The 25994-nt window shown below is 39.6% G+C and overlaps 1 protein-coding gene across 4 annotated transcripts in view; it reads left to right on the top strand.

Moving 5' to 3' along the window:
* The window catches only part of SLIT3 (slit guidance ligand 3), a 519568-nt gene that overhangs the window by 339587 nt on the left and 153987 nt on the right, over window positions 1–25994 (top strand). For all 4 annotated transcript variants that reach the window (XM_062629206.1, XM_062629204.1, XM_062629205.1 and 1 more), the window contains 3 exons: window positions 4198–4269; window positions 11079–11150; window positions 21427–21498. In XM_062629206.1, coding sequence (XP_062485190.1) covers window positions 4198–4269; window positions 11079–11150; window positions 21427–21498 — 216 coding nt within the window. The remainder of the gene's footprint in view (window positions 1–4197; window positions 4270–11078; window positions 11151–21426; window positions 21499–25994) is intronic.

Genomic DNA, 25994 nt, shown 5'->3' with positions numbered 1-25994 from the left:
CCTGCCAGAGCAGAGTGTGCTGCACACTGAGCTTATCTCATGCTTTTTCTCTGTCAGAGATTGCTTTTGGTTATTGGCTGCCTGAGTGATGCGAGCCCTAGAGAGCCCTGGCCCTGGGAGCAGAACGACGTGATCCAAGGAGCCATCCGGCTCATTCACTCGCTCCTAGCAGGGAAGTTCATGACTGCCCAATGCAGAGGGACATTTCTGGCACGTCTCAGCCGAGAGCTTGCCGGCACTGGTAATAGAGCATGGCTGTCTCATTTGTAGGCTCTATTCACCTGACAGCTAAGAATTATCAGTACTGATGCTTCAGTCTCTTTCTCTTCCTCTGCAAGCGAGTGATTTGTCTATGTTATGGGTAGGTAAGCTTGACAAAACATTACACATTAGCAGCTGAGACAGTGTTTGAAATGGGAAAATTGCTAGCAAACTGCACCATTAGAGACCCAAATAACAAATTCTTTCTTTCCCTCAATGAAAGAGAGATAGTTAAGGTCCAAATTAATTTGTCTGTCTCCCCACTCTGCAGGGGGAATCACTTTTCAAGACAAATGGCTTCTTCACTCCTGAGAGGAAGCTGCCTCTATTAAGGCTGCATTAAGCAGGGTTTAGTCCTCTGTGTTTTGGCATCCTGGGTGTGAGCAGTACAGTCACTAGATGAGGAGGTGATGAAAAGGTTTGTACCTCAGTGATCTTCAGGATGTATTAGCATGGGAATTTGAGTGCTTATTCTTTACTCTAGGATAGTCTTTCAGATTTAACTGCATAGTTTCCCCCTATATGTTTTACTATTTTGTTTTTCCAAGAAGTTTACTTTTTGCTCTCATTGCTGCAAAGTCATTTCAAGAGAGTGGGAAGGAGGATGACTTTGTCCTGTCTAGCATCACATTGTTACAAGAAAAATGAGTCTGGATCCATTGGGCCCTCATATGTTCCAATCTCTAATAATATGTGAGAGTAGAGAAAGGAAATTGTTCCTGTCCTTTGATGTTGTCAAAGACTGAAATAAAGCTTCAAGAGGCAGGCAGCATTGCTGTGTGTCACAAGGGAGGAGATAGGCTTCGGTTCATCTGAGTGGTACAGCAGGCACAGTGAAATGGGTAACCGAAAGGAGGAGCAAAAGCACTTGAGAGGTTTGGACGTGGCCAGTGGATTTCATCCATTTTGTGCATTGTATTTATCTATCTTTTAAATAGATCTTATTATGAAATACCAGAGGAGGATTTTATCGAGTTGTAATAAATGTTGACTGTGATGGTTCAAACGATCAAAATTTAGCCTTTTAGAGCTGTGTCTCTTGTACTCAGGTGTGTTTTACATTTCTTTCATAGTGTGTTCTGGTGATACACAAGAAAATGAACTCACTGATACTGCTTTGCACAGGCACAGGTGGGTTTATAGCATATGACAGCACTTCAGGGTATGCAGGGCTAGACCATGAAATACAGTTTTCCAGGGGTCATATTCTAGGTAAATGAGGTAATTTTCTCTGAAATAAAAGGTGGCTGTAAAAGTTAGATTAGCTTTTCACTAAAAAAATCACATTACTAGGTAAGAACTGTTTTTCACTTGGTTTGAAAGATGACACCTCTAGCAGCAGTTTCCCATTATATTGTGAATAACACTGGTTAATAATTAAGCCTTCATCACCTTGAAATTGCCAGCACCCCTTCTGGCAAAAGCTAGTGTTTCCTAGGGATATTTAAGCCTGTCTTTCAGATGTCATTTATGAGCCCAGATGAAGTGAAAGCACAAGGTATTAATACAAATAGTTTGGTTTCTACTGTCTCAGTTGTGTAACTACATTGTGGTTTTCAGCCAATGCCTGCCAATCTATAACATGCATTTATGGGTCAGATAAGTACTTCATACTTTTAAAATACCTGATAATTTAATATTGCACTTTATCTAATGCTCCAAGACCAACTCGTTTGTGCCCAAGCTGGAATCCACCTGCAAACACACCTGATGAGGGCACACAGTACTGCTTGTTGCATCTCTGGTAGCATCTGCAAGATGCAGTGTGCTGAGCATAATGCGTTAAGTGGAGTGTTTATTCCTTCATTTACAGATAGCTTCCGTAAGGAAATGTGAGGTGCTAAGGTGAAAATACAGTAGCAGATGACAACAGCCTTGTCCATCTATTCCTGTACAGGCCATCTGCTGCAAATTGTATAGGAAAGGGTGAAGAATCCAGTTCCTCCTCAGAAGGTGGCTTTCTGAAACAACTCTTCCTGTATTCCTCTCCACCTGCTCTAGAAAGTTCATTTTTTCTTATTACTCAGGATCTGTGGTATTCCAGTTTTGGTTGCTTTTGCCTTTGAGTCACTAAAATATCCTTGGAATTTTCATCGATTACAGAAAAGGGGCCGTGTTTCCTCCCTGCCACTGGAGCTGACTTTCCCTGTAAGAACTGCTGTGCTGTGTCCATGTGCAGCTTGTGTGAGCCCCCAGCTTCCATCCCAAGTAAAGGGAATTGGACAGGCATGGCCCTTCTTTGTTCCTAGAAGTCTCTGCATAGAAATACTTAGGAAGAGTTAAACACCAAACTGGCAAGCTGACAAAAAGCCTTTATGGGAAGAGTATGTGTACTGCTAATTCTGGTGACAAACACTCAATAGTAGTGTGCTGAAGCTTACAGCAATTTGCATGTCACTGTGGACTTGCCAGAAATGAAGCATGTTATATTTAGACCAACTGGAAGGGAAATCTCGGGCACTAATTCAAATCACAAAACAAGGAATAGAATTAACTCTGGTCACAACCTTTAAAATAGAATGCTACAGAAATAAAAGAGTGTGTGCACACTGCACAAGTTGACTGTGCAAGTGTCACAATATTCAGGACTTTAATGGCTTCCTGGAGTATAACTGAGCTGGCAAAATCTCTTATTTTCAAGGGCATTCCTCTTTTGTCTATTGAAAGCACAGATCAACAGAAGAGGCTGTGCAATAGGGGGTTGATGGGCCTTACACATTTTCTCTACGTTATTCCCAGTTCCTTTAAACCCCATGATTTACTTCTGCCTGCATCTCATTTTATCTCTGTTCTTGGATTTAAAATTTCTTCTCCCCTCTGCATTGCTGCTGCAGCTCTAACTGACTGGAGTGATTCATTCTATCATTCTAGTATGTTGCTGTGTTTCAATTCTGAACCATTTCCAACCACAGATTTTTTTGCTATTTAAACTGTTTCTTTTTATGACATCTTTGGGAAAAATACATAATGTTTGAATAGTAACTAAGAGCCAGGTAAAATCCAATTTTGCTCTCAGTTCCAACTCCGATTGTGGAATTCTAGCTTCCAGGGTCATTTGACTTCATTGTATGGGGATCCAGTTTTACATTTCTAATTGAGATGATTGTTTGGGTTCATCTGAGGTAAAGATAGTCCTTTTAGCAGGAATTTGGGGAACTTGCTGACAAAGACTTGAAAATACTTTTGGGAAGGAGTAGAAATTAATCTTAGTGGCTACTGTATGTGCTAGCTTAAAGCTGCTATGTTTTATGTTAGTGGTGCATGCATTTATGATACTTCATAAAGAAGACTTTCAAAACAAAGCTCAGAAATGAAAACAGCAGCATTTTAATGTAGTCTGGACTATATTTTAGAGCACCCTCAGTATTTGGTAGTTAAAATAGGAAGATACAGTCCTTTTTGCTCTGCTTTAACATAGACTTTTCCCCCCTCCCTAAAAATCTGGATTCTTGTATCAGGGATTTCTGCTTTATTTTTCAGCATATTCCCACAGATTGTTGCTCCTGAGTTGCTCTGATAGTATTATTAAGCTACTTATTAAGCTCTCACAATATAGCATATCTTTTAGTTGAGATAACTGAGTTCTATTTACAACAGCTAGTCAAGGAAAACATCTGCATTTGCTACCTTAACTTTGATTAAGTAGTAATAAAATACACCTACTATTTTTTATTAACTCCATGAGCTTTAAAGGTGCAATGTCTACAGCCTGTGTCTGTTTTCTGGACAGATTTTGTGTAATCAATGAGATTATTTTATTTTCAAAGTTATTTTCTCAGTATTTTCTCCATTTAGTGACTTTCAAAAGAAAAGGCTGTTTCTTATTAAAACACTATAAAATTGGTTTATATTTATATAAAAATTTCTATCATGTTTAATGTCATTCCTGTCCTATAATTGTGTAGTTAACATGTATATTACTTTGTTTGTTTTCAGACGTTTGGAACAAAACCTCATCAAAATCATTCCCCCTGGAGCTTTTACCCAGTACAAGAAGCTAAAGAGAATGTAAGTTTTAATAAGACCAGCATGCAAGAGCAAGCGTGAATCTTATTGCTTCAAGTTCAGTATCTTTATTTTAGAAACATATTGGCAATTTCTATGTTGAAATCACCGGGGATTGCACAAATAATCTCTTCCAAGTGTAAGCAACAATGGAATTTGGTTCAGGATGCCTAACAGTGCATGAAAGCCTTAATAATGCTTAATTTCATTTCCCATTATAAATGATGTGAGCTAATTAGCTGTTAGTCTGTTCAAACTTCAAATCTGCTTCCTCAGAAAAGACTTTAAGTTCTATTTATTTCCTCATTCATTCTGGTTTCTGCACCACTTCAGTTTAGCTGACCCCAGTTACAGCAGGAGTGCCTGTTCTTTCAGAGTAGTTAAGGTTTTTTATAGTGCATTTGATACCTTGATGTTGAAATGGTTTGGCTGTTTAGAAGGAAACAAAGACACTTGCTGGAGCCTGTTTTCTCTGTTTCTGAATCAGCAGTAGAGACCCAGACAATTCTTTTGTCATTAGCTCTCGTGTTTTCTCTTTGGATTTAAATAAAACAATCCTGATTCGTAGCAGTGCTCTCATGCAGATAACCTGGGCATTCCCCCTGTAGGCCTTTCTTTTCAGTTTTAAGTGATATCTGAGAGATGTTGTGACAGTAGTACAGTAATGCAGACAGTGGTAAAACAAGTTACTCCCACTTCACCAGAGTATCAAGTCAGTGATGGGTACCACTGGACCAGTAGTTTCCAGAAGTCATTCAGGCTTTGTTAGCTCAGTTTTAGCTCAGACTGCTAAAAGGGTGCCATTACAGTTCTTGTTTTCTGATGTAATCAATACTTACTCTATTTAAGAAACTGTCAGCTTAGTTCACAGAAGACCCTATCTAGTCTATGATTCTGTGTTTATCAGGTAGCTAATCCTTTTGGAAACTGACAGGATCTTGCGCTGTACTTTTGGATTTAAGGGTAAAATTACTGTGTTTGCCAGTCCAAACTTACCAAGTTCCTAGAGCTGGAGAGCTGTAAATATAGATCTTAATATTTAACAGGCCAAATCATCAATCTTACAGAGTCTCTATTCTTCTGTCTTGCTTTCAATATAGCTGTATGTATTTTTAAAGAAGTACTGTATTAGATAGCAAGACAGTAATTTCAGTGAAAAATGATGGATCCCTTTTCAGTGACCTAACTTGCAACTTTTTCATTATTGAAGTCTCTACTTAGTTCTTTCTGAGGTATGACTAATTTTAGATTTTGGCAATGTTTTACCATCCTTTCATTTTTCATGATTGGTGAACTCTGGTTTTATGGGAATTGACAAAAAAAATGTTCTTTAACTTGACTGGCTGCTAAGCCCAATGCAGCGCTTACTGTGTGGAATGATTAATGTTAGAATTTCACAGCAGAATTCCATTAGCAAGTTGTGTTAACAGCTTTCTGGAGTACAGTTGTCTACTCATTGAGATCTGAACTTGAAATTAAGCAATAAGTTATTGTGCCAGATGATCTGTATCAAAGCTTAGTTAATATGACAGCATTTTGGGGAAGAACTTGGGGTAGATACCTAGGCTGCAGAATGTCCCATAACAAACATGATGCTTTGCCATTTGACTATTGACCTGTCTCCTTGTTAAAGTTTCATTCCTGCTGGACAGTGAAGCTCTAAATGAACATCACTCTTGTTCTATAAAGTTTAATTAAGGTCATTTGTTTCACTATTTGAAGAGACTATTGACATCTTCTTTACAGCGTGCAAGATTCCTTGTGGTTTTAACACAGACATATACTTCAGTCAAAAAAACACCTCTTTAAGCAAGAGAGTTATCCTTCCTTGTCCTTACAGAGGAAGGACATGTTTGGAATCACTGAAGTTGTCAGCCTTTTTTCATTTCTGTCACTTTGATTTCAATGAGCAGTGCAATAGCATGAGGAGTATTGATTGAATTTACTGATGCCCTACCCAGGGTACAAGTGAGGAACATTATTTTTGTTGTTGTTATTAACTATTACATATAATAATATTTTAATAGAATTTAGAGGATAGTACTGGGGATTGTAATGTATTTTTCTCCTTCCAGTGAATAAATATGCAAGAATGCTAGGGATAATGGACTGCTCACTTGCAGCACTCTCAGTATTTTGATACTGAGTATTTCCTGCAAGATTATGCATTTTTCTGTGCTTAAATAGTTGGATAACTGAGAATAATGTTTAGGTAAGAGCCGCTTGTCCAAGATTATCTTTGTATGACTTCATATTAATAGGTCAAGATGGTAGCAGAAGGTGTATTTATATTGATTCGAGTGTTGCATTTGCATCTAGCTGAATTTGCTGTTTAGACTGTCTCTTCAGTAGCTTCCAGAGTGAAAAAGTTATTTTGGGGATTGGGTTTTAGCAAAGGAGCTGAAATCTTTTGTGTATTGGATTTCATCATGATTGCCCACATCTTCTCACACAATTAATTACATGAAATTTAATGAATCTGTCTCAGCAGGAACATTTGACGCCTATAGGATTTAAATATGCAGTTGAATTATATCATCTGGGATGATGGTTCCCCTGATTTGGGGGTGAATGTAGCAGGTCCTAGCTCTGTGCTCAGTTGTTCAAGGGCTTCAGAAGTTTGGGGGCTTGAGGGAGATACATCCCAGCTCCGGAGACAGAAGTTGTCATTATGGCATGAAGTATCCAAGCCCAGACATGCCATTTTGAATTAATTTACTGCCCTGGGTTCAGCAGTAGCAGTCATTTTTTCTTCTTTTTAGTAGCAGGTGCAGTGCTGTGTTTTTGGCTTTCGGCCTGGGAACAGCACTGATAACACCGATGTTTTTAGTTGTTGCTCAGTAGTGTTTATTCTGACCAAGGACTTTGTGAGTCTCATGCTTTGCCAGGGAGGAGGGGAAGCCAGGAGGAAGCAGAGACAGGACACCTGACCCAAACTGACCAAAGAGGTATTCCATACCACAGCATGTCATGCCCGCTATGTAGAACTGGGGGCAGTTACCCAGAAGAGCTAGATCACTGCTCAGTCGGGCTGGGTATCGGTCGGTCGGTGGTGAGCGGTTGTATTCTCTTCCCTTGTTACTTCCCTGATCATTATTATTATTGGTGGTAGCAGCAGTGGTTTGTGTTATACCTTAGTTACTGGACTGCTCTTATCTCAACCCGTGGGAGTTACATTCTTTCGATCCTCCTCCACATCCCTTCTGGAGTGGGGGGAGGAAGGGGTGGGGGGAGTGAGCAAACAGCTGCGTGGTTTCTGAGTGACAGGCTGGGCTTAAACCACGACATTTATATAGCAGCTGTGCTTGTACCATAGTACTGTAACTTCTAACCTAAGAGTTCCAAAGTTTATGTCATCACCTCTCATTTTGTCTTTGCTTTTTTGAGGCTTTTAACTAGCAGGTTTGTAACATGAGACTAAGAGCCAAGTAAATAGAGCCAATTTGAAAGAAGTGGTTGTACCTCTTCAGCTGTGATGCTTGTAGTGGCATTTCATGTTGTCAGATTAATTTAACCATATATTAGCAGAAAATACATTCAGATTTCACAGTCTTCTCAGTAGCTCTGTGGCATTGCTACTTTTGTTAAGCAGCTCCTAAAACCTAAACCACAATTGACACGGATTTTTGCCGAGTACTCTTATCAAATGAGAACAGCCCATTTTACATGTTAGAGATAATCAAGTAATCTGTTCTAATATGTTAATCAACAAAAAGAATATTTATCCAATAGTTTTCCATTTGGCTGCATCTAAAAGTGAATCTGTTTTGTTTCACAAACAGAACAGATATGTTCTGTTTACCTTTTACAGTAAAGACATTTAAGCCATACAGTCATATGTTATACAGTGACTCACAGGGTACCCCTTCTCCCCTGGTGCAAAGTCAAAACCAATTTATGTCCCTAAGTGGGAACTGAACATAGCCACCCTCCAAGGTGTGTTCAACAGCCTTTTGGAAGATCTCTACTGTGCTGTCAGAGGTGCAGGGAGACTAGAATGAGGTGACTAATGTTTTCCCTGCCTGGGTGGAATCCTGATAAGTTTATTACATTTCCAGCTCAAGAGCCACATTTCTGCTGAGCGATTCAGAGATATCCTAAAGCGTGAAGATGAGCCGTATGTGATCTAAATTGACTTAGTTGTGCAGGTTAGAAAAACCTGTATCTATTTCTCTTGATGTAAATCAAGCACAGAATAGGATGATCTTACCAAAGCAGACCCAAAGAAGGAAACAAAAGTACAAGGACTTAATTGACTCCCTTTGCCTCAGTCAAGTCTGAAGGAGATGGAGCCTCCTTATCCAACAGCAGTGGAGCTTGGGCTCTAATGGAAAGGAAATAATGTGTCTAATTATCTTCTAATGCTGATTGTAGTACATCTGCATGAAGTGAGTGTCATCACCCAGCATGGCATTTATGCACATTCAGGCACCATTAGTTATACACTCATTAGCATCCGGACATGGGGAGAGACAAAGGATGGAAATGTTGAAATGTAGCGAATCAAAAAACAGTGCTGAAATACTTGTTTCAAAAACGAGATGCCCTTTTTCAGATGCTTGTCATTGTTCAGCAACTCATGATTTCATGTGATTGTAATAGGTTTTACTATGTTCCTCAGTAGATAGTGTAGATTCACATCAGACTTCTGCTTACCTAAGAATTACTAGATAAAAAGCAGCAAATGCTACCAGGCACTAACCAAGTTTCACAAAACCCTGTATAAAAATAAATATTCTTACTTTAACTGTCACAAATTTGGCTGCTGTGAATTGAGCTGAAGAACCAGAAAGCTTCATTGAATGCTGTCCTTGTAAGCATGACGTTGTAATAGAAAACATCAGTAAACTGCATATAGTTGTTTCACAGGCTTTATGAAAGAAACAAACCTAATAAAAGGACTGAAGAAAATCCCACTTTATGTGTCTAGGTTTGAAAATAGTTAGAGGACTTCATAAAAATTTTAGCCGACAGTATTTGTAGCTCAAAATACATCTAGAATGGAAAACCTTCCTACTTTTGATTTCTAAGTCCTTGCTCAAGTGATGTTTATTTAGAGTCTGACTGGGATCCTTAGCATGAGCCCCATTGGAAATAACAGTGAACATGTACATGAAATACTGCATGACTGCAGCTTCAGCTGTCAGGGTAAAGGTTTGATAGTACTGGTTGGTACAAGCTGATATCAACTGTCAGTGAATGTAATGAGGTGGCTGGAAGTTATGTCTGTAGCTAAGCACCTGGTTGAACTGATTGATAGAAAGATTGGATTGCAGTGACAGTCGTAATAGGAACCATAGAATCAACAAGGTTGGAAAAGACCTTCAAGATCATCAAGTCCAACCGTTCCCCAGCACTGCCAAGGCCAGCACTAACCCATGTCACTGAGGGCCTCATCTACATGGTGTGTGAGCACTTCCAGGGTGACTCCAGCACTGCCCTGGGCAGCCTGCTCCAATGCCTGAGCATGCTCTGGGGAAGAAATTGTTCCTCATCTCTGTCTAAACCTCCCCTGGCTGTTTCCTCTTTCCTGTCAGTTGTTAACTGGGAGGGGAGACCAGCTACTTCCTGGCTCCATCCTCCTCTCAGGTAGCTGTAGAGGCACTCAGTTCTGAGCATCTGGTCCCAAGTGTAATAAATTTGCCTCCATGTATAAGGAAATTGTGGCATAGTCTGTATTTGTCTTTGTATAGGTGGTTGGTTATAATTAAAATTGAAGGGTATTTTCCAAACCAGGAACACACTTTCCCTTGAAAATGGCAATCTCAAAGTATCTGAAAACTCTAGTGAGATCTGGCAGTGCTGTGTCAACCCTCTTCCCTCCTGCCTCACCAGATCTAGGTCATGGTAGACTTTTGTGCTGTTTGTTTTCTCTAGGCCATTAAAAACAAAACTGCTGCAGTACCAGAGTATTCAATGGTACTGGTGCCTGCTTTGGATTTAGGGCCTGAGTAGTTTATTTCCATCCTCTTTCCTATTGCTATAAAACAGAGATGGTGTGGGAAAAGGAAGTCTTACCTCAGAAGTATTTTCTCATCCTAAGACTTATTGATAATGTTTTATATAGATTGGGACTAGCTCTTAGTGGAATTTTCTAGAGTTTTGATGGGAATTTTGTTTGATAAAACTACATTTCTGGTATTTATGCTGAATATTTTCATCTTTACATATCGTTTATGACAAAGTTTCTTCTTGTAGACAGAGTCTTGCTGCCACAAAAGCCATTACCCTGGTGCCTACATTATGCTGATGCCATTAATCCCATCATCTTCCTTAATGCATGTCCTGCCAGTACATTTCAGCTCATTTAGAACCTTTCCTCACCTTATCTATCATTTCACTTACAATCAATATGTGATCTTCTGTACTGTTATAAAGTTAGCCTTCCACTCCTACCTTTAAACATCAGACAACTTTATGCTTTGTCAGAGGCTGCTCCTCACACTTGAGGGCCACCCCACAGAGTCACAATGAGATCTCCATTATTAATAGCTCTTAAGATGGTTTTATCAACTTCACCATTGTTCTTCAAAGCTCTTTATAAAGCTCTTTGTCTCAGTGTCCATATAATGTAAGACCTGACTAACAGGGGAGCTGCTTATTTATTGAGGCTGTTGTACCGACTGGTTTTCTGAAAGCTCCTGCAATTCACCTATCTGTGTCCTTATGTAGTTCATCATTCCTCCAACATTCTATGATAGTTTAATTCTGGGTTTGTTTCAGGTACCTTCTTCCAATAAACTACAGCTGAAATATTGTCATCAAAATCCTGTTTATGATTTGTTTTGTTTCATTCTCCCTTCTCTTTGCAGAGACATCAGCAAGAATCAAATCTCTGACATTGCGCCTGATGCATTCAAAGGCCTGAAGTCTCTCATTTCATTGTAAGTAGAAAATAGAACTGAATGGGCATTTGGGGAGAGCTTGCATGTAAGAGAAATAAAGATGATAATGGGCTGTCTCGGAGAACTTACATTTCTGTGTGCAGTTGCCAGCTTGTGTGAAGCATCTGATCTTTTACAAATGAAACGCTGGTCACAAAGGTTAGGAAGAACTGTTTACACATCTCTAGTAAGTTCTTTTGTGGATGAACACCCCAAGGTTACTGATTTGTTCACTTCTTCAAATCAGTGCATCGGTTGATATGCTGTACATGTGCACCTGCAGGCTAATCCATGGCCCCCAATTCATCATGGCACACAAAACCCTCATCATAGCTCAGACACTGTTTGGCGGTGTTCATCAGGGAGGAGTTAGGGGGAATTCTTCCTTGCTGAATTTTTCTCCTGTATTAAAGACTTGAGATTACACTTTTTTGTGAGTTTTTTATTGGGTTTTGGGTTTGGTGTTTTTTTTCAAACTAGTGATGGAAGAACCTGAGCCCTTAAGAAAATGTTTCTATTTCTTAGCTGTAATTACTACTTTATTAAGCTGGAAGAGGACTAAAATATGACTCCATACAAAAGATAAAAGGAAGGCAGGATCTCTTGACAACCATTCCTTTCTCTTTATAGAACACAGAAACTGTTTTAGCACCAAGTTGAATTTAAATGCAGCTATATTTCAACCTAGCTACCCACAGCACTATTAAAACAGTGGAGCTTTTAATGGGTAAAAGGAGCAGTGCAAGGTCAGAAGCTGCATATGGAGAATGAAGTAGAATAGAGTGTTAGAATGAGCCCCAGGTTAAATGAAGAGGGTAAGCTCAACTGGAATAATATTTGCCTGCATTAATAGTAAAGACAGTTTTAAAACATTTAGCTCATTAATATTCATGTAACGCAGTTTTATTTTTAAGGATGTAGTTTATTTCTAAAAGCTGCTATAATTTTATTGTTTGAATACTGGAAAATTCAACCCCCCTATATAACTTGTTGACTAGTGCTAATATTAGAAGTTCATTCAGTACTACGCTTATATGTTTCAGTACACTCTGAGCCAGATTGCAGAAGGATGGGCCTTTTTTTGTGCCCTGAATCCAGCTGGGAGAATGCCAGAAATATATATTAAGTGTTGCTAGCCTTTGTTGAGTAGTCAGGGCGGTGTTATTCAACATGCTGTGGAAATGGTCAAATCCCCCAATGCTGTCTGGAAATGATTCAGTGAGAGAATGACATTTACTGAGCACTACAGTTCTGGCTTAGTATGAAACTACTGCTGATGTTGCAATGCTACAGCTTTCTGGTATTGGCAAACCTCCTGGCTAGGAGCAAGCTGGACAGGCAAGACATTTCTACTGCTTGACTTGCCAATGCAGAAGTTATTCAGCTTTAGCTGTAGCTAATTCAGATACTCCCAGGTGGCCTCAGGAGGGGGACAGAACACATCAGAGTGGACAGAGAGGAAATGAGAATATAAACTGGGTGGGAATTTATAGTGTTTTGACTTGCATACAGAAGCAACTGACATGACTCTGTATTCTCTGCCCAGTCATCCAAAATGGTATTTTAAGTAAATGATGTTTGAATATGTTTATATCCAAGTGGGTAATATAGTGCTGAAGCTAACAGTAGGAGGTTCCAAGGAGGAAAAGAGAGGGGAGAGAGATGAGATGCAGCACAAGAAGAGTATTGCCTCTGAGCAGTCTTTCCTTTGTTAAGTGTTTGCCTCAGTTTCTTCCCTCTGCAGCCACACAAAGCTGGTGTAACACACAGTCTGTTTCTCCTTTTTCTGTCGGACAGTATTGACTCCAGCCTTGAAATTGTCAGACTCCTTCTCTAGGTTCAGTTGTCCACTGTGCGTGCCGTTGGCTTTTACTTTCTATTGAAAGGTTTTACTCTTGCTGTTCATTGCAGGTAGGTCTTACAAGTGTTTTCCCTGTGACTGATAGACAAGAGTTAGTTTATGACCTGTCACCCAGACCTCTGGCAGGTTCTTCCCTGCTGGTCACTTGTGTAGGTGTTCCAGTTTCTGAGCCCTAGATATCATCATGGAGCAAGATTATCTGCTCTTCTGCAGAAGCTGGGTTTCTCTGAAGAAACCTCCCCTAGGTTTCTACTTCTGAAAAGTAGAAGATCTTCTTTCATCTGATCTCTGCTCTAACCACCAGCACAGTTCTGTCAACCTTAGACAAGTGCTAGAGAAGATGACTCCTTTGAAGTGCTAGCCCTCCCAATGAAACTGCCCAAGGGGAAAGAACAAGGAGGCAGAAATGAAGTAGGAGGGTTTGCTTACCTGTGTTTTCTCTTTTAAGCGGCTCAGTCTTTTTGGTGCCCGAGGGCCCAGTACCTTTAGTCATCTGCATGCCCTGAAGGAAGGCTGCTCTGCATACAATGCTTCAGCTCAGTGGAGAGAAACTGTTATTTTTTGTATATGTAAGTCAAATGTGACCGGTGGCATACATTTTAATGAGACACCATTGAGGTTTCATCTCTGCCAGAGCAGCTGGACATCTCAGCTAGCTGAGTTAAAATACAAAGAAAGGAGGGGAAAATGCTAATGCACAAATGGAAGTAAGCAACTTGGTTTTCATTAAAAATGAAGTACTGCTGTAGTGCCTAAAATCCATGCCTTTCCCTCCTGCATTATTCCCATTTTCTGCTCCTCCCTTTACTCCCTGCTCGCATGCAATTGCAGTGCTCCCTATGGGTCTAGGAGAGTGAAAGTGCTTCTCTGGAAGACAGCCAACATTGTTAGTCTTGCTGGCTAATGGAGCCCTATATATAGTGGGTTGCTACTCTACTTTCTTCTGGAGCGAACTTAGGGTAGTGTTTCCAGGCAGAACTGTTTCTCAGAGTGCTCTGCCTATTGTACCTATGGAGGGATGGAAGAAAAAATGGTGTATTATAGTTTTCAAAGCACAGGAATGTTTATTACAGAAGCAGTTCCCCCCAAAATGTATAAAACTGAAATCTTTTAAAATAAAAACTTATGACCTGCTAGCATGGATCACTTTGCACTTTTAAAAGATTTAAGTTTTATACATTATACATCTATATATTTTCTGTAACAAGAAATCCACCTATGGGAGTCAAACAGGTCACAGAATCTTAACACTTTAAATAAGCCATTTCTACCTTAAGTTTTCTCTGCATTTAGCAAGAGAAAGGCAACCTTGTTCTTGCAAGGACTTAAGACATCTCCATTCCTCACACTCAGGGGAAAAGAAGTTGTCTTCTCCATGAAAGAAGTTGTCTCCATCCCATTTTTCAGTGGGATCAGTGGGATTTTGTTCCCTATTCATATAATGACTGTATGGAACAAGGAACTTCTGCTTCATTTTTCTTAGAAGTATTTGGGCTTTTTGCTTTTTTCTTTTTTTTTTTTCCCTGAGGAACTGGAATCATTTTTCTTTAAGAGCATATTTTCTTCTTCCAGGAGTTTTCTGGCCTTTCGTTTTCCCCTTATTGTGTCACATGAAGTGGCACTGTGAGTCATGGTCAGCTCTGGGGCTGTGGATTTAGTTCTGCTACAGTGTCCAAAGTTCCCTTTCAGTATTTAGGTACTAGGGCTTAGATCCTTAGCATATTTTTGGTATGAAGAAAACTTCAAACCTGCTTACAGACCACACTGAAGGTATAGTAAGATCCAGATTGGTTTTGAGTTTTAGAGAGCTTGGTGGAGAACGGAGGGTGATGTCCGCAAAAGTGTCCTTAGTGTTAAAGATGCCACTGTGGGATCTGGGAGGAAGAAGTTATGTTGCATAATTCTAGTGACCCTGTTGGACAAATAAACTGCTTGTCTATAGCAAAGCCTCCCTGCTTGAAAAAGCAGAAGTATTTCTCTGTCTCAAAGAGATGATACAAGGGTGTATATGTTAAAGGCTGTGAGAGGTAGTGATAGTGCAGTACTTGGGACCATATGAAATATTGAAACTGAGAAACCTAGAATTATTTGAATCTAAAAATGACAATAGGGAGCACAGATGTGAGCCATGGTAGTGTAGCCATGGCTTTTGTGTTGGAGGGATTAGTCTTGCCATCCAATACTTCTTTCAGCATAAACATGAGAGCAAATAATCCCCTTGCTTTGAGAAGTGTGGCAGAATTGGTTGGTTGCAAAAGACGGTGTTATCTTCATTCTAAGCAAAACTTTGAGAAATGCTCTACTGCTAGTACCTGGTTGTCGTGGTTTAAGTCCAGTCAGTAATTCAGGAAAACCACACAACTGTTCACTCACTCCTCCCCTTTCCTCCCCCAGCTCCTGGAGGGGTGTGGAAGAGAATGGAAAGAATGTAACTCCCACGGGTTGAGATAAGAGAGGTCCAGTAACTAAGGTATAACACAAACCACTGCTGCTACCACCAATAATAATAATGATAAGGGAAATAACAAGGGGAGAGAATACAACCGCTCACCACCTGCCAACTGATACCCAGCCCAACCGAGCAGTGATCTTGCTCTTCCGGGTAACTGCCCCCAGTTCTACATAGCGGGCATGACGTGCTGTGGTACATGTTGTACGTGGTTAGAATAGAGCTTTGCTGGAATTGGAGTGGTTAATAACTCAGCATGCAACATAGGGGCTGAGTTATGAAGAGTTTCATGTTTCAAGATTGCTGCATGCACTTTCTGAAGTAAATTAATTTTGCATTTAATCAGCTCAAAATCTGTCTAATATCAGCAAGAGAATTGTACCAGCATTTGGTTATTGTTAATAGTATCGAAGATAAATGTTATTCTTGGGGTCAGTAGACTTCCCACAAATGGAGGTTTGGAAGGCCATATCCAGACTGTCTGGGGACATTTTATGAGATATGACAAAATAGTCTAAGCCTTCGGTGTGTTAAACTAAATGAATTAAAGTTAAGACCACTGCAGAGGGAGAATTCCTCTGGTTTTGTTCATATACTGAATTAAGCTAGTGAACAGTTTAAAAGCTTAGATCAGCCTGGGCAAAAAGACAAGAGACAGCTTAGATTTTGACATAGCAGTCCCATTTAGACATCATCTCCTGGGTGATGATGTATATCGTGTCATTCATGGTGATTTGAAATCTGCAGTAAAACACTGTCTATTGCAATAACTGCCAAACTTATTTTAAGGTAACAAATTGCTTGGGATAGTTTTACGGAGATTTATTTAGCCTAACTTGTTCTGAAGAAATATGAAATAGTGCAGGGACAAAAAATTATATGTCTACGTTTTTTTCAGAGATGAGAAATTTATTGCTGTTTTTATCCCTGTCAATTCCTCCTCTTAAAAAACTTGAATTCTTATTGAGCCTGTGCCATGGTGCATAGTTTGGGAAATGTAATTCTTCCTAGCAAGAATTGTTTTCAGTCTGAAGGAAAGTTAAAAGCATTCTGAGGACTGAAAAAGACGTTGCATAAAGTCAAAATTTGACACTTCAGTAAGAATGTTTCAGCCAAGCCAAAATAAAGCAACACTTAGCTGGAAACCATATGGTCCAGGGTAAGGGATTCTGTGGTAGGCTTTCATACCCCAAAAAATTTCTGTGGCACCTTCCAGGGGAAGATGTCTGTATTCTGGGATCTGACTTAACGAAGCAGCTGAATTGAAGCTACATTTGCAAGTAAGGTAGACCGAGGGACTGTGAAATAGAGACACCACAGCAATTACTGCTTCACAGCCTCAGAAGGTGGTGTGTTAACTTCAGTGCATATGAAAGGCTGTGTGTTGGGAAAGTCTTTGCAAATTTTCACATTGTTCAAGAGGTCAGAATGTCTACACTGAAGAATCAGTGAGACTTTTGTTTCAAGATAAGGTTTGTTACACGCTTAATTGCATTCTCACTCAAGGTAACGTACTCATTGCTATGTGTGCTTCCAATCCTTTCTTTGTCTGGTATGTCCCAAGCTTTTAGATGAAGCTATGCAGTGACTATTTTCACTTTAAACTGCTTAGCACGTCAGTTGGATTAATCTGCAAAACTTGAAGTTTAATAGTGACAATTGTTTAATTGGAAATCTAATATTGTGGTTTGGAATAGCTACATTTTGGGGAAATATGAAAATACTATGCTAGAACCAGGCTTCAGAAACATAGTGACTCATTATGTCTTTTATATATTTGTATGATTTCTCATTAAAGATCCATAATAACTCTTCAACTGAATAGGCTGCTTCTTCCAGAGATCTTCTCCAGCGCTTTCAGTGCAGCAGGGGGGCTGTGCTTTAGCTGTGTTGTTTGGAAGCTTGGTGGCAGCCTGAAAACTGCTGCCATTAGTGAGCCAGTCCACCAGGTACTTTTAAAGAGCTGCAGCTTGTCCTTTGTGGCCCTGCTGAAAGCATTTAGCTGGGAACTGGTGAGCTGATGCTACATGCTGCTCAGCGGGTGGTTCAGCTGCCCCTGAGCTATAACGGCAACTTGCTTATATTAGAAAGCCACCAGCAATAAAATGTGAGAACTTTGAGTGAAAAATACAGTGACTGACTCTTCAAACTGGTCATTCTGGTATGGGATATACCTGCCTCGTGGAAAAGACAAGGATAAAATATGTGCACGGGCAAGTCTGGTGTGTTTGCACATCCTTATGACTGTTCTCCATTCGGACTGGTTTCCATCTTTGCAAAGAGACTCTTATGTGGTGAGAAAAGAAAGAAAGGAGCAATAAGGAAAAGGATACCTATTAGTCTCTCAGTCAGTTCTGGCTTAGTCTTTAGTTACTACTTTTAAGTTTAGCTCTGTGAATATAGACTTAAGCTGCAGCTCCCTTTTCTCTTTCTTCCAAAAATGTGCACCATGTTTAGGGCAATACCTTCTCCAACCAACAGTGAATGGCGCTGGTCAGACGTGTGGCTAACTTGGTCTCTCAGCAAAGTTAAGCAAATGAACAGTCAAGAGCACACAATAAAAAGTTATCATATATTTTTTGTGTTCTAATAAATGTCATTCTGATTCACTGATGTGCTGTCTATTGGCAGCAGTTACTGAGCTGATTTTATTAGATATTAACTTTGTTAGTGTATTTTTAATAAAAAATATTTGGGGTCTAAACTGTCAGGTGCTAGGGGATAGGAGGAGGGTTGTGCTGCTGTGCCAAGCTTGCACAGGAGCCAGGGCACCTGCATGTCCTGCAACACATCTGAAGGGTAGAAGTGAACACAGAGTTTTATAACTTGTAATGCCATAGGCAGATCTCCTAAAATGTATCCCTGTTGGTAATAGCATTGGAAATTTAAATGAAGTTCTTTAATTGACTTGGCTGAGGTTCCTGTTATGGCTTTTTGACGTTATATTTCTGTTTGGGGGTTTGTTTGGTTTCTCTTTTCCCTAAGGCTGCTGTTCTGGAAATACTGATGCATGGCGGTGAGATGGACCCAATGGCAGGACATACAGGAAAGCAGCTGCAGTAACAGGGTGTCCCTAACCTAACCTGGCCTGTCCTTTCTGCAGGCTGGCTCATTCCTAGTAGTTAGCAGTGCAGCACTTGGTACATTCAGGACAAAAACATCTTGGATCAAGAACCTGACCAAGATTCCTATTTGTTGATATGAGTATTCTTGCCTGTCTTAGACAAAATGAGTTTCTGTGCTTTTTATTAGAGGAAATGGAAATAAGGAGCTGAAGAAATGAGATGCAATGCATTATGTATTTCCCCTTCCCTCCTCTTTGCTTCTTTCTGTCGGACCATTTGACTCCAGCTCTGCCATGGCAGGCAGACAATGGCATTAGCTAATTTGGCTCCGTGTAGTGCTGAACATGAATATGAATTAGAGACGAGTGCCTGAGCTCTCATACTGACTTTTGTTTAGCTGTTAATTTGTTCCAGTGTTAATGTGCCACATGCACATAAGCCCAATTAGGTTGGGAAATGCTGCTTTTCTTTACATGGCTTCTGAAAATTGAAGCTTTATTTTATTTTGTAAGCTATTTTATTCTGGTTTCTTTTGCTCAAAATAATAAAGAGGAGATATAAACACATCCAGGCTTTTCAGTTCAATGGAACACTGCACTATGACCTTCTGATTCTTATAGTAAAAGTGAAAAATTACTCCAGTAAGAGTCTTATTTTGATATTTGCATTTGGTAGCACCATGATTAGCAACTGCACTGGGTGTGTTGACATTTCTTTAAGGTTTTACCTTACATAAGTGTAAGCCAGAATAACTCTTATTCTGGAATAGGGATTTTTATTTCTACTTTCCATGGGTGTTTTGTAGAGCTTAGCTTCTGAACTCGGTTTCAGATGCTATATTATTATGCACTGTTGATCAGCATTGATGATCCTGCTACTCCACAAAACTAAGGAAGATGTTCATCCAACATCACAGAGCTTAGAATCTAAACTTTGTATACAGATGATGCACTTGCTAAAGAAACGTTCAGAAAGTGGGGAAACTGAAGTGGAAATATACTGGGTTCTGTGGGCATTAACTTAACATTTTAACCTCATATATTTTATTTGCAGAAGTTTTGCTTCCTGATAAAGGGGTTCACATCAGTTACTTTGTTCAGAAAGAAGTCTGAGAGTCAACATTTGAATGTTGGTTTAGAGCCCAGTGAAATTCAGTGACTTTGAAACTGCTACCTAAATGGACCTGCTAGACCTCTCAAAGCTCAGCCATCATTTCTGTCTAGTGTGGGGTAGAGTATAAAAGTCCATGTACATTGCATGAAATTTTGTTAAAGTAGGAAATAGTATGCGTCTTCTGAAGCTGAAGTTGCGAAACAGAAAAATTTAGCAGCACTAGCATACATTACTCACAAAAAGCCACTAAGTGAAACAGTACATTTAAAAACCAACCTCCTGACTCTGCAAACTTGTGTTGAGAGAAAATAGAATGCTGGGTGATCATTAGTTTCTTGAGTTAGGAGTTCAGTTCCTGCTAAACTACAAAAGTAATGAAAAATGAAGTTTCAAGTTTAAATTTTCCTATCTAAGTGGTGTTATTTTATTTAGATTCATTTTATTTAGGCTCAGAAAAGAGCTGTTCTGGGAACTCTCCCACAGAGGTGATATAGTTCCAATGACTGATGAAGAGCAAACTGAAGTGGCGATACTCTGGGAAGGCCAGAGGGTATTGTAAATGGTCCATCACACTGAGTGTTTGGTTTTCACTATGTTCAGCCCACCCTAATGTTGTAAATGTTGAAAGACAGCATAAACCAGAATTTCAGGCAGCAGCCAAGCCTCACATGGCTAGTTGATTAATTGCTAACATGTTATTCCACATTAAAACGTTAGGGAATTAACAAGTTTAATGGCACATAAGGAACAAAGTTTTGGCATGAGCTGCTTTATAAGCATTTACTGTGTCCTATAGAAAGCATTGAAATTACATCAATACTGGCTTTACCTATTTGAAATATATTAAAATGTTTAGGTAAGGAGTAAAATTTTCAGAGAGAGGGAAATCTTCTTCCCGTTTAGCAGGACACACATAAGCTCCTACTCACTTCCTGGGCTTGACAAATTTTGCCAACTGCAGAAATGACACAAGTAAATACTTCAGCTGTGATTGAAATTCAGGTGTGCCTGTCACATATGATTCTGCTCTCATCGCTAGGTAACACATCTTAGCATAATGGTGGGTTTGTCTGGTTTTCCCTTTAGTTCAATTTCTGAAGAAATGTGCATTTTTCCATTAGAAGGGAAATATTTGTAATATTAAAAATGAATAATGGATATCAGGTTATGTATATTTATGGTCTTTACTGATTTTTATAACCAAACTCCACCTAAATCTTTTTTGAGTTTCTGAAATATATGTCTGTTTCCAGTTCAGGTTGAATTTCTTTTCATTACCTACTTAAAATGGTAACAGCAGCTGGTGAAGCCATAATATTTTATCCAGTGGTGCCTCTGTCACATTTAATGCCAATTATTGTATCTTAAGCGATTCACTTACATGTAATTTTACCTACAACCAGCTTATGCTCCCCTGGCTTTTAAATTCAGTATCGCTGAGCAGAATTCTAGGATTTTACATCAGACAGTGTGTCTTTCAATGGTTAAAATATTTCTAAAAAGGGTGGGAAAAAAAAATCCCTCAACAGAATGAAAAATATTTCAGATAGGGGGGTTGGACGATGTCCAGTTTCTACATTAAAAATGCTTTCCAACACCAGACGAAGCCTGAATCATAACGACTCATTTAGTACCATGTGCTCTTAGAAAAGCAAATGAGATAAGTAGTGAAATGAAATGCCCACAGATCCTGGGCATGGTGCACAAGATCAATAAAGATGATAATGCAGAGAGGTGGGAGGACACTAAACTGGTCTGTTATTTATTTTGTCTTCCTGAATCTTTCAGAGTGCTCTATGGAAACAAGATCACAGAGATTCCCCAGGGCCTTTTTGATGATCTTGTGTCTCTGCAGCTGCTGTGAGTATGATCCCTCCCTCTTTATTTTACAGCCTAGCTTGATATACTGTTTTTTCAGCTTCTGACATTATTATAATCACCTTTTCCACTGGAAACTCACTGGGATGTGCTAGGCTGTTGTTTCTCTGTCAGGCAAGAGGGATGCAAGGGCTCAAGAAAAAAAGGAAGGTGCCAACAGTTTTATAGCACAGTGTGCATAATGGATAATAGACACAGAGGATTTAAGTGTGGGGAGGAAATGAAGACCTGGTGAAGTCCAAGAAAGGAAATTGGGTCACCAGATGATGTGTGGATGGGGATGTTGCCTGATTGTTTTTACACCTTTAGCATTTGTGCTTGAATAGATCCTTGAGGGCTTCTGTGTCACAAGCGTATGGAAGCAACATGGCAATGGGGCTTAGTTGCAACAGAAATAATTTCACAATATATTGTTTGAGTATTTTATACCATGTGTGATTTAACACACAGTCATGAGCAGGGTAAGATGTATACATACACTCTTCAGTATTTATTAATGTAGCATAACAAATTTCCTAACCCAAATGTGAAATTGCAAATTTCATTTACTCTTGTCTCCATAATCACATTGGGAACCAGTAACTCCTTCAAAAAGAGAAATCAGCTATCATTTCAGCCAGTCAATAGAGGGAGCAGAAGTGAAGTGTGGTTAATATGTGTATTGCTAACATTCTGATTGCCATCATGGATGATGCACTCAGAAAGTAAAGGTGATATAAGATAAATTCATCAGTTCTGGTTTAGATTGCACACTACCTCAAACAATAACGTTTATGAAGTAACTTTTAGACATGCCATTTTAAGCCGTTCTTACCGAGTTGACATAACCAGAAATGAATATCCAAAAGTTCATGGTTCCTGTTGAACCTATCACTCTATGCTAGCAGTCTTTGCTGCACTTACATGCTATCTAAAAAATAAGCATAGGTTTCCATTAGAAATCCAGAAGCAACACTGAAGAACTGAAGCCTGGAATAGTTGCTCTATATGTTAAGGACTGCTCAGACGTGTAATTTATCCATAAGATCTTAATTGCAAATACACCCTGTTCTAGAGACAGACAAGCAAGAGTGCACCTGGTTTGATTATGACAACCCTTGAGCTTGGAAGCTGTTTATCTCCTCCTGCACACAGCCAGTTCACTTGTCTTCACCTTTTGCACGTACTTTTTCTGGCAGCTTCTTTCTTCTCCCTGTCCCACCCCTCACCAGTTCATTGTACTTCAGTGTCTTTGTGGCCAGTCTGTGCAGTAAATGAACACTGTGTATTTAGTGGGGAAGTACTTTGCCCTGTGAGAGAACAATAAGCTTGAAAGGCCTTCAAAGCTGGGACTTGGTACATGCTGATATAAGTGACATGTTAGTCATTGTCAGACTCAGATTGTACTCAGTACAGTGAAGATGATGCAACCAAAATGAGAGCTAAAATTTAACTTGTCACTTTGACCTCTGAGAAAGAAACTATATTAGAGAAATCTGAGCTTTATTATAGTCTTTGCTCCCAAATATTTAATGGTTGCAAGGTCAGAGCGATACACAGTTGCTCTGTCTAACCCAGGACACTTAACAGATAGGACCTTTCCCAGTGGAAAAAGAAACATACACAGCACGTGGCTCATGGTGTCCTATAAAAATGTGGGTCTAGAACTTTTGCATAAAGCATTAAGCCAGTTTCAACTTCTTTATATCATAGTCTTTGCATGAACATAGTGCTGGCTTTCAGCTTTTACATGTTTAAGCTAAGATGCAGTCATTTTCCAATTTGAATTAGCAAAATATATATGCCAGAGAGCCATTAAAAGGTGTTGTACTTCAACCTTTTAAACATTCTCAAGCTGAGAATATGAACATGTGAGTAGGTTGTCTATTATGGGATTCCAAGAGTACTGTGGCTCTAGAACCTTTCCGGATCTTCTTGAAAGTGTTTGAAGTAGCTTTTGGCAAGGAAAGCGATGAATGATCACGCTTTAAATGCAAACAAATCTCTGCACACGTTTCCAGCCGTGGCTTTGAAGCAGCTATTATGGATTGCTTGTAGCATTTTAATGGATACCAGAAAAAAATAAATGGCATTCGTTGGTTTTAGACCTGCTGTTGAACAGTTGGAAGGGTGCCCTATGATTAGATGTAATTTAGTGTTCAGTGGGCTCTAGATTGGATTTCTTCTTATTAGTCTGGAGACACACTGATAAGAATGCTCTGATTAAGGTACCCTGGTAGCCAGTCTAATTTCCTAAACTGAAGCATTTCTGAAAGTGCACTGGTTTTATGGTAAAGCAGGACACAATCAGCAAAGGGATTATTGTAGGTCCTCTATAAAATCGTTCAGATTGTATTTAGAAGGAAAAAGTAATTACTAAGAAATTGCAGAGCAGTAATATTGTTATTTACTGGTTTGGATAAGACTCATCAGAGTTTCTCAGAAATGTCATTTTCCTTCTGTTTAAATATCCTGTATAGGTCCAGATTATTCCACTTTTATTCTGACAGAATTGGTTTGTGTAAGTGCCTTACATCTGCAGACAGTATCACTGATGTCAGAAACACTGCAGCTGGGCAAAGTAATGCTCAGCTCAGGCATGACAGCATCTTCAGCTGCCCCATTTGGCTCTGGTGTCTGGGAAATTAAGAAATCAGAACAAGTTTTAGACCACCTGGCTAGCATTAGAATTCTGTATTTCTGACATTTAAGACAGAGGTGGGTAAGCCAATATTGTATTATATTTGGCAAGAAACTAGCCAGGCATGGTTAGATAATGAAGTTTTTGGTGGAAGGTGGGGGGTGTTTATGTTGGTTTGTTGTTTTTTTTTAATCCCCATGGGTTTCATTTAAAATGTTGTTTCTGAAATCTTCATTACAATTAGCTATCTTAAGTAGTTAATAGTCCTCAAATAAATAGTTATGATTGGATTTCTGTTAATTTGCTGATTTCACAAATCTTATGCTTTCTATGTCTGCAATTGTAACCATCACAGCAGCAAGCATTGTTACAGAAGTCCAACTACATGTCTGTTCTGGGGAACAGCAGCTTAGATATAAGGAAGTTCTTTACCGTGAGGTTGGTGAGGCACTGCAATGGGTTGCTCAAGGAAGCTGTGAATGCTCCATCCCTGGCAGCGTTCAAGGCCAGGTTGGATGGAGTCTTGGGTGGCATGGTTTAGTGTGAGGCATCCCTGCCCATGACAGGGGGGTTGGAACTGGGTGATCTTAAGGTCCTTTCCAACCCTAACAATTTTGTGATTCTATGATTTTATGTCATTCTCCTTATCTCCTGTTTGAAGTTGCCAGGAGAGAGGCTACTAGGAAGCTACCGTAACTGCTCTAACCTAGCCTCATACATTCTTCTGTTCAGCAGGTTGGATCAAGTGTCTTCTGAGAATTTCAGGTCTGTTTGGGGTTTAGGGAACTGCACTGCTTTCCAGAAAGGGATAATTGGAGTCTGATTTTTGGTTTGGTTTTTTTTTTACAGTAAAGTGAAACTCATTTCACTGGGCCCACAATCCATCCAAGATGTGACATAGTGTTTGATTAATTATCATCTTGTGTATAACTTGCATTTAAATATCAAAAGAATGAAAAGGGCTCCAGTGTAAGGTGGAAGTTTTCAAGTAACCATTAGATGTGGCCAGTTTGAACTCCTGCCCAGGAGGCTTTTGACTAACCTTGATCTGCCTAGAAACTGGACTATATTTAAAAGTCATTCTCTCCTGTCTTTCATTTTTCCTGGAATGTGGACAAGTTCTTTCAGGAGCCCTTGAGTTTGCCAGACCTCTGCCAGTCACTGCGCAGGGGACACCACATCACACTGTGTAACTCCTTTCTCAGCAGCCCTGTGACAGATAAAGCTGATGGGTGCCCTGCTTGCTCCCAGATGAGCAAATATGCGGAGCCAGCCTGCTGTGAAACAGGAGTTAAGCGGCTCAGGACAGCGAGCTGTGGATAATGGGCACAAAGTTTAACAGACTTTTTCATATCTGAGTAATAGAACTTCCTCTCTGCAACCATATTAAAACAAACATTCTGGGAGCCTTTTTATTATGGTTATACACTGTATGCTTCACAGTGCTGTTTTCTGGAACGAGGGAGTACCATAAAATCTGTACTGTTTAAAGAGATTGTATAGCAGAATAATGTAGGGGGATGAAACCTCATTTTTCTAATATGTGGCAAGTATCAGTTTTCAATAAATCCTTTTCCTTGAGGAAATTTACTCTGCATAGTTACTGATCATACAAGTGCTCAGGTGTGTTGATTCTAAGTCTTATGGTTGAGATCCCCATGGCTCGCTGGGCAAGAGAGAATCCCCATAGTGGACTCCATTTTGATGTTGCTAGAAGTAGATACACTCTTGGGATACATATATATTAAAATGAGAGGTTTGTTGTATTCCTCTCTCATAAAACAAAGCCAAGGCTTACAGCCTTCTCCTCTTTTCCCTAATGTCTGATCATTAGGGAAAACTCAACAGTGTAGTTGGA

The sequence above is a fragment of the Pezoporus occidentalis genome, unplaced genomic scaffold, assembly GCF_034315485.1.
Source record: "Pezoporus occidentalis ecotype Australia unplaced genomic scaffold, CSIRO_AGI_Poc_V1 ctg33, whole genome shotgun sequence".
Taxonomy (NCBI): Eukaryota; Metazoa; Chordata; class Aves; order Psittaciformes; family Psittacidae; genus Pezoporus; species Pezoporus occidentalis.
This window is presented reverse-complemented; position numbering and strand designations above follow the sequence as displayed.